The sequence below is a fragment of the Arachis hypogaea genome, chromosome 1, assembly GCF_003086295.3.
Source record: "Arachis hypogaea cultivar Tifrunner chromosome 1, arahy.Tifrunner.gnm2.J5K5, whole genome shotgun sequence".
Taxonomy (NCBI): Eukaryota; Viridiplantae; Streptophyta; class Magnoliopsida; order Fabales; family Fabaceae; genus Arachis; species Arachis hypogaea.
In genome coordinates, this window is record NC_092036.1 from 3856580 (window position 1) to 3864762 (window position 8183).

An 8183-nucleotide genomic window follows, 5' to 3' on the forward strand; every position below is an offset into this window, starting at 1 on the left:
AACATGGTCTCTTTTCAAAATTTTTTTATAGGTAAAAACTATATTAATTACTTCCTCTTCTGCTGCGACTGCTCCTGTCCTTCAGCAAGTGCTGGATTTGAGCTTTAGAAATTGAGAGTGATGATTCCCTTTTCGGATTATACTAGGTAATCAATAACTTTTTTGAACAATATGAACAACCACCAATAAAATAAAGACACATTACACCTCCAAAATTACCATATCTAAATTTTAATATTAAAATAATTATCCACACACTTAGTAAAATAAACATCCGATATATCCATTATTCACATTGTTTAGTATTTTTATTATCTACCTATACTTTTCCTTCCCAAAAACATAAAAAGAGTAAAGACTCACAAATATATATATATTCTTTAGTCTTTACTTTATTATTTTACAATTTTTTTCCTATTTTAAAAATATTTTCCCCGCTCTTCAACCGTAACCCGACCCCAACAATAACCATCCTGCACCCTTTGCCACCAACATTGCCACGCTCCTCACACCACCGTCGTCCCAACCCCAACCACTAACACACCAAACTCTACTAAACCCAACCCCAACTCCAACCACCCCTCACTCCATCACCACCTACATCTAGCTTGTAGGATACAAATTTATATAGATGCAAATCAGCTACGGTCCCTTGCCACCGAAAATTGGTAAATATTCCAGTAGCTGTGTCTAAGTTAAAGACAATGGTTTATACTTTATAGGCACCAGGCAAAAGTGCTTGGTTGGTCACAGGTGTTTTCCTTATGGCAACTTGCATCATTGCTATTCCAGATGAAACCACATTGACCACAGTTCAAATAATAAGCTTTCTTACAAGATGGCCTGACTTGGAAAAGAACACGCCCACCAAACAATTGAATGGTGACTGATAATTTGGTGAAGTTCTTGCTAGCTACTACCAATCTTCACTTCTTCATTTACAGTATAATACTATAACTGGATGACCCTCACAGGATTGAGTGGCTCTAAGTGCCTCAGATTCCAATTGCGGAAGTAAACTTGAAGATAAGAAATCAAAATTGCCAAGACACTTTGGGATTGAGCTACTATGTGTACTTGAGTTGAAATCATATCTTAAGTGGAGTTCATTCGATCAAGGCAACGGCAAATAAAATCAGGGGAACACCAACAATTTTGCGATTGTTAAATCCTCCTCCTGTTATCAACTCTTGCTTTCTTGGATGCAGATCCAGCTTGTGGATGCTCCCCACTGGCTTGAATCTGGATGAGAAAGTGAAATTATTTCTTGGAAGTGAAATAAAAGACATCAGAAACCTATTATGGAGTTGGATAAATCACCTTATCAAGCTTATCCCGGACAAGTCTCACTGTTTGATTCATGGAATCAGAAGGAAAATAATCCTGTTCATCATGGAATTTATTAGTACGAGGTAATAATAGATGTCAAGCAAGTATTATTTCTTTAGATATAACACCATAGTCCATAGTCAGCAAAGATTAATATGTCCAGTAACATGGCTATAATATATCATCATCCGCTGGGCCAGGGCCTAACAGGCTGCAAAAATATTACAAACGCGAAAAATGATTTTCCAATAGAAAACATAAGATTCCAAGAGTTTAACAAAATAGTGCTGGGGAATGAAGATAGGTTTGTTCCAATTTGTCTTGAGTAATAATGGTATTAAAGATAAAACAATTTAACTTCAAAATGCTCGTAAAGAAATTCTAGCAAGGAAAAGTTTGATTCTTTCCTACAAAAGCTTTTCTTGTCAAATTAAGGTGAGCAAAAAAAAGGTGACAAACCTGATTAGAGGAGACCGTTGTTATTGGAAGATTACCAACGTGTGAACTGCCTCTGGATTCAACATCCCAAGCAAGAAGAGAATCAATTATACAAGTTGCCATAACTTCAACTAGAATCAAGCATAGGCAAACAGACAGACCACAACTTACCTTTCATTATGATCCAAATGTGCCGATACGAAACTGGTATTTGAGGAAACAGCAACTACCTCACTCTTACTCATAGTTTTCGAGCTTGAGGGCGCTCCAATCTCTTTGGATCTTCTAGCTGATTTCAATATCATGAAGAACACACATACAAAGTAATTACAACAGTCAATACAACAAACAACACTAAACCTTAAACCCTAAACTTACGGTTTAGTCGTGCCAAAACCTCTCTTCTTCTCCCCTCTAACTTATCCTTTGTGTCAGAGAGCGTCTCAAATTGAGGAGCATATGAAACCTGCAGTCGATTCCCAAGGAAAACAAAATCATCCAATTTTCTTTTAGCAAACCTGAAACAATTAAATGTGGTAGAGTACTAAACACAGTCAAAAATCAAATAAAAATGCAAATGCAAATGCACAGTTCTACTCAAAGCTCATGATATGAATGAAAGAGAGAGAGAAGAACCTGGCATTGCTGAAAAGACGGAATTTGATCCAATAGACATCAGTGAATGGCTCACAGTCCTCCGCATCCATTGGCTTACACCTAAACCAACATAAATAAATAAAAAATCATTCAAATAAAATAAAAGAAATACATTTATAAAGAAAGTGAAATTGAGTATGAGGAACAGAGGAAGGAGAACAAAAGGAGTGAGCAATTCGAGAAGTGATGAACTCACTCTTCTACTTCTCCATAGGATGAAAACAATTGTTTTAGATCATCTCCGCAGCCCAACGACGGAACATTCCTCACAATCAAATACCTGCACCTTCCAAATATAATTGTTGTTAATTGATGAATGAAAATTGAGAGGTGAATTTGAAATGGAGTAGAAGGGTAAGGGATAGAGACCGAGATTCATCACAAACAGTGTAGACACGAATGGCAGGGGAATCATCTTTGTAACGCGGCATGGAAAGCAAAAACGAAATCCGTTATTTCAGTTACAGCAAATGACAGTTTTGCTCTGGGAGTGGTTCAACGGGTGGGTCAGTGGATGAACCGGTTGACCCAGAATAATCAATTGTCCAGAGATTAATCAAGAAAAAGAAAACACCTGAAAATTAAAGTTATAATGCAAAGGCTCAAATTATGACTTATTTGTTTTTCAAGGAAATATGTTCCATTGGAAAATAAACTGATATAGCAGCATTCCAATAATTTTTTTTTTTGTGAACATGAACATTCCTCTAGAAAATCCTAAGTCACATCCATAGCAAAAAATACACATTGATTTTAAGCATATTCTATAAGTCAAACTTATAGAAATAGGAACATAGAATAAGGTGGCAACATTTTGATGCAGTCCAAACAATCCACTCTAACCACTTCAACTTCTTCCTAGTGTGCGGACTTGTGATTATGTTTTTATGTGCCAGAATATTTCTTCTACGGTCACTTTCTCTTTTTTTTTTTTGGATACTTAAAGTCACTCACAGAAACCCAACTAGGGTGGTGAGGAGCAAAACAATTACAACAACCAGCAGCAACAAGATGAAAAGATACAACCAAAACAAGAATACAAAACGCTAATCAATCAACACAACAAAATAACTAGTAATCACTCCTAACACAAAAAAATCCACTAGCTACTGGCACGAAACAAAACAGCTTCAATGATCAATTATCCTGCCTTCCCTGCCTCGTTTCCAAGACTCCATATAAAACAAAATCAGCCTTTTCATCTCCTCCACATTCAAAAATTCATTGTTGAATATTTTCTTGTTTCTAGTTTTCCATACAGTATGGTCACTCTTTTTTTTGCACCTTTTAGCATCTTTGTTCTAAACATGCAAAGGAAAACAAAAGGGCCAAAGAACGGAACATAGAAGACCCTTCCTGAATGAAAACAAGACAAATAAAATGAAAAAACTTCAACTCAAATGACAATTTCATGTTGAAACTTAAAATTGCTAGAATCTTCCCATTTGCTCTCCTTTTAATAAAACAAACTCTTATGTATTACTACTGAACTCCAAATCAAACTATTGCAAAGTGATCAATACACTGAGGAAATTAGAGTGCTACGCAACACCAGAAGAGAGACCCTTTTATTGAATCTTCACCATTTGATCATCAAGCTAGGAGACAAATTTTGTAGTGTTAATGAAAATATCTTCTCCTCTATTATCTCTCTCAGTTTCTCCAACTTTAGTATACAAGCCTCAAGAAAGGAAAAAGAACAAAGAGAACAACAAATTAAATCAATTAGTTTTACATACGAGTACAATTCATCTCAATCTATTACAAATTAAATCAATCAGTTCTACATACAAATACAATCAGCATCAATACATTAAAACAGCAAAAATCCAGTATAAAAAATTAATAAGAATAACTAAAAAAAAAAACTCACCTACAGCAGAAGCAGAAAGCCAGAAACGGAGTCAGGGCGATTTTCCAACTTGGGGTCGTTGCCGTGCTGCACCGTTGCAGAGCAAGCCGCCGGCGAGAGAGAGAAGAGCTTCGGCGGAGGCAGAGCTTCGAAGAGGAGCAGAGCAGAGCCTGCAAAGGAGCCAACACGATGGCGACTGAGGAAGCAGAGGCAGACGAGGCACGAGGCGGAGGCAGAGACAGACGAGGCACGGCGGAGCCAAGGCGGCCGGGACGACACAGACGGAGGAGGCAGAGGCGAGCAAACACTGACGGTGCGGGGACGAGGCAGAGGAGCCGGCGAGGAGAGTAACAAGTAACGAACTCCGCCGTTGGCTGCCGTTGTGTTCGGCGGTGACCGGGCGGTGAGTGATTTAGAGAAAGTGTTGAATGAACCTCTGTGATTCTTGGGAGAGAGTGAGTTGAGGTTGGGGATGGTTGAGAGATGCGACTTGGGGGTGCCGCTGAATTAGGGGTTTTTTTCTTTTTTTATATTTTTAACTTTTAATTCATAAACCAAAACAGCGTCGTTTGTTGGAGGTTTTAAAAAACTTAAAAATTTTGACCGGTCTAGTTCCTAAAAAAATTAGGAGTGAACACGAATCGGATTGGATCAGATATTGCCAAAATTTCGATTCGATCTGCATTAAAATCATCGGATTGGATCCAATATTCGCAATTTTTAAACTTAGATCCGATTCGATCTGCACATTTGCGGATCAGATATCGGATATATCCGCAAAACTCAAAAATATTTTTAAAAGCTTATCACCATATTCTGCTACTACGACATGATGGATTTGATACTCATCGATTTTCATTGGTTGAGAGGTATTATTCGTTTTTGTACTCTTATTTATTAAATTCATTAATTTGTTAATGAAATTGAGCAATAATGTGTAATCATTCACGGTATTATAGGGGGTTGCATACCAGCCAGATAATACCAGAGGCAAGCACTTCAAATAGCCACAGTCATACTTACCCTCATCAAGTAGCACTTGGTAATTTTGTTGCCTGGACCCAAGCACAGCCGCTAACTCTTCAACCGTGAAGGTAGTCCTGGATCAATCAAACTGGTAAACATTCATAGTGTTGGCGTGCTTCGAAATGAATTCTATGGCCTTCATCAACGTCCATGAGAATTCAGCATCAGCTTGAAATTGGGCAAGGGCCTCTGAACACTTCCTAGCAAAAAGTTCACCCAAACGGAAATAACTTGACTTAACAAGAGCCATGATTGGCAAATTACGAGAACCCTTCATGACAGCGTTAATGCACTCCGAGATATTTGTCATCATGTGACCAAACTAACGATCCTCATCTGCACACAGAGCGATTTGTGTGTCACTGTAGTAGCTCATCTCTTCTTCCTTGTCACCATCATCAGAAATTTTTGTTGGCTCATCATCAGCATTATCTCCGTCATCAGGATTAACTTCATACTGATCCATCATCGGATCCCTGATAGCAGAACCCTCATGAGTTTCAACATTCTCTTCCATCATGTCAGTATTACCAACTTCAACATTAGACCCCTCTTGACTACCTTCAGGTGGCATATTTAGATCAATCATTGCCCTTCTAATATTCCATCTAACAGCTCTACTTAACGGACTATCATTGCCAGTATCTGCAGATGATCCTCGTCCACCCAACTCAATGAGGAACACGAATAATTCTAACAGATGAACATTTGTCCATCGGTTGTGCCACGACCATAGAAGACGTACGTCCTCGTCATCACGTAACCGATACCTAATTCAAAACAACATAAATATTTATCAAAACCGTGGTCTAATAAACATACTAACAATAGAGCCAAGCCAACTGTGACATACCTTTTATAAAACAAATTGTCATCTATTTCGGTTGGATATTTGTAGTAAATTTTTTCACTCATTTTGTCTATTGCTGTTCGACATGATGCAATATCAGGAGGTGAAGAGTTAGATTAGAACTAGAATCCACGAATAAATTTCCAAATTTTTAGTTTAGTATACTTTTTTAAGTTTAAATACGAGTGTCAAAGTTCTAGGAATGCTTCTGGCTTTCACAGAACCTTATATATTATATTTGTGGGTACCTCTACCATACTGAGAACCCCCGATTCTCATTCCATACATGCAGGGACGGATCTACTCAATAAGTAGTGGGGGAAACTGCCCTCAGTGAGATTAAAAAAATTAATGAGTAATTCTTAAGGAAATATCCAATTTGCCCCCACAATTCAATTGATTTTGACCCCACCCTCCAAATTCCTAATCCTTCTCCTTCTTTCCTTTTGTAATTTTGTTTCTCTAATTCTCTGCTCCAGCCTCCAAGGCTCCAACCCTAATGCTTCCAAACTCTAGCAGGCAGCAGTTCAACCCTCCAGAGTTATTGTCATCTGCCACTACTCGCCCACTCTGCCACTAATGTTTCCAGTCTCCGTTGATTTCTCCTTGCATCGCCTCATGCCCGGATCTGGTTCTGTCGCAGCGTTCCTTCGGCGTTTGGTTTTGTCTTCTTCTTCTTCTTCGGTCTTCACAGGTTCAATCCTCGTCTAGTTCTGTCTTCCCGTTCTTTCAGGCTTTGACATCTGGTTCTGTCTTCAACAATTCAGGGTGCGGGACTGCGGGGGGGCTGCTTGTTCTGCCACTGGGTGCCGTTGGTTCTGTCGTTGGGTCCTGGCTCCTGGTCCTGGATGCCGCTGGTTCTGCTGCTGGATGCCGTTGGTTCTGCCGCTGGGTCTTGCCTCTTGGGTGCCACTGGTTCTGCTGTTGGGTTCTGCCTTGTGGAGTTTAGGGTTCTGCAGTTCACTCTTGCCTCTTGCGGTCTTGTCCTCTTGGTACAGTCATACAGACATTCATGATTCATGAATGATAATTGTTAATTATTTTTTGTTAATTGCCTCTTAGAATCTGCAATTTAGTTATGTGATTCTGTCTATGTAATTGTTGTTGTTGGAATTTAGAAATCAATTTTGTTGCCGTTGGAATTTAGTTCATTAGTTGTTGTTGTTGCCTGTTGGAATTTAGAAATCAATTTGTTGTTGTTGTTAGAATTTTGTTGCAGTTTAGTTCATTAGATGTTGCTGTTGGAATTTAGAAATCAATTTGAATGACACATGACATGATTATCAATTTTGTATATATAATTTTATACTGTATTTTTTAGTTTGTGTAGAATTGTGAATTATTTATATTAGTCAATTAACTTAGGTTTATAATTTTATCCTATTAGTAATGGAGAAATATTTCAAAAGAACTTCATCGTTGGAGGTTGGATCCCAAAATAATTCGTCGACCTCTTATAACAAAAGAAGGTTTTTAGAATTCGAAGTAAAGAGTCTTAAATGATTGTTTAGTCACATATATAGAAAGAGAGATATTTGATTATATTGATAATGAAAAGATTATTCAATCTTTTTAAAATATGAAACCCAGAAAAATAAAATTTTAAATTATTTGTTATTATTTTATTGTTTTAATTTATTAGTTAAATAATTTGAGGAATAATCATATTTTATAATATTATAGTACAATTATACAAATTTTTATTATATTATATATATTTTACCCCCACAGATAAACTTTTCTGGATCCGTCACTGCATCCATGTATGTTGTTTTTCATATGCAGGACGTGAGGCACCTTACTGAGCGTGTTGGAGACTCTTTGGAAGCGAAGATCTATATTTTGGGCTTTTTATATTATGTTTTTAGTTATACATGTGTACTATCTCCAATTTTGTATAAAAACATGTTTTGTTCCTCTTAGAGGTTGACTTTAGAGAACTAGGATTTGTATTTTGTCTATTGGATATGGTTGGGTATTTTATATATATATATACTCTGACTACCTTTGCTTTGCAAGTCGAGCTTGGAA

General features: G+C 37.5%; 1 protein-coding gene across 4 annotated transcripts; it reads right to left on the reverse strand.

Moving 5' to 3' along the window:
- Positions 1 to 218: 218 nt before the first annotated feature.
- LOC112791040 (uncharacterized) lies at positions 219 to 4827 on the reverse strand. Of its 4 annotated transcripts, none has more exons than XM_025833724.3 (9): positions 4298 to 4827; positions 2794 to 2998; positions 2621 to 2704; positions 2404 to 2484; positions 2146 to 2285; positions 1939 to 2056; positions 1789 to 1840; positions 1321 to 1383; positions 219 to 1242 (listed from the first exon to the last, which is right to left on the reverse strand). In XM_025833724.3, exons 2-9 carry the CDS (start codon positions 2853 to 2855, stop codon positions 1165 to 1167), a joined length of 678 nt encoding a protein of 225 aa, XP_025689509.1. In that variant the 5' UTR covers positions 2856 to 2998; positions 4298 to 4827; the 3' UTR covers positions 219 to 1164. The 4 variants fall into 4 exon arrangements, with proteins under 4 accessions (XP_025689509.1, XP_072091844.1, XP_025689516.1 ...); XM_072235743.1 differs by having other exon boundaries at positions 2794 to 4105; XM_025833731.3 differs by having other exon boundaries at positions 4302 to 4777.
- Positions 4828 to 8183: the final 3356 nt, after the last annotated feature.

What these genes read in the sequence shown, in the direction of transcription:
- LOC112791040 (XM_025833724.3), bottom strand. Translation starts at nt 2,855, where the DNA reads ATGCCGCGTTACAAAGATGATTCCCCTGCCATTCGTGTCTACACTGTT. An exon ending in GGTTTTGGCACGACTAAACC is followed by an intron (nt 2,057 to 2,145) that starts GTAAGTTTAGGG and finishes TATTGAAATCAG; the next exon opens with CTAGAAGATCCAAAGAGATT. An exon ending in TCCGGGATAAGCTTGATAAG is followed by an intron (nt 1,243 to 1,320) that starts GTGATTTATCCA and finishes TTTCTCATCCAG; the next exon opens with ATTCAAGCCAGTGGGGAGCA.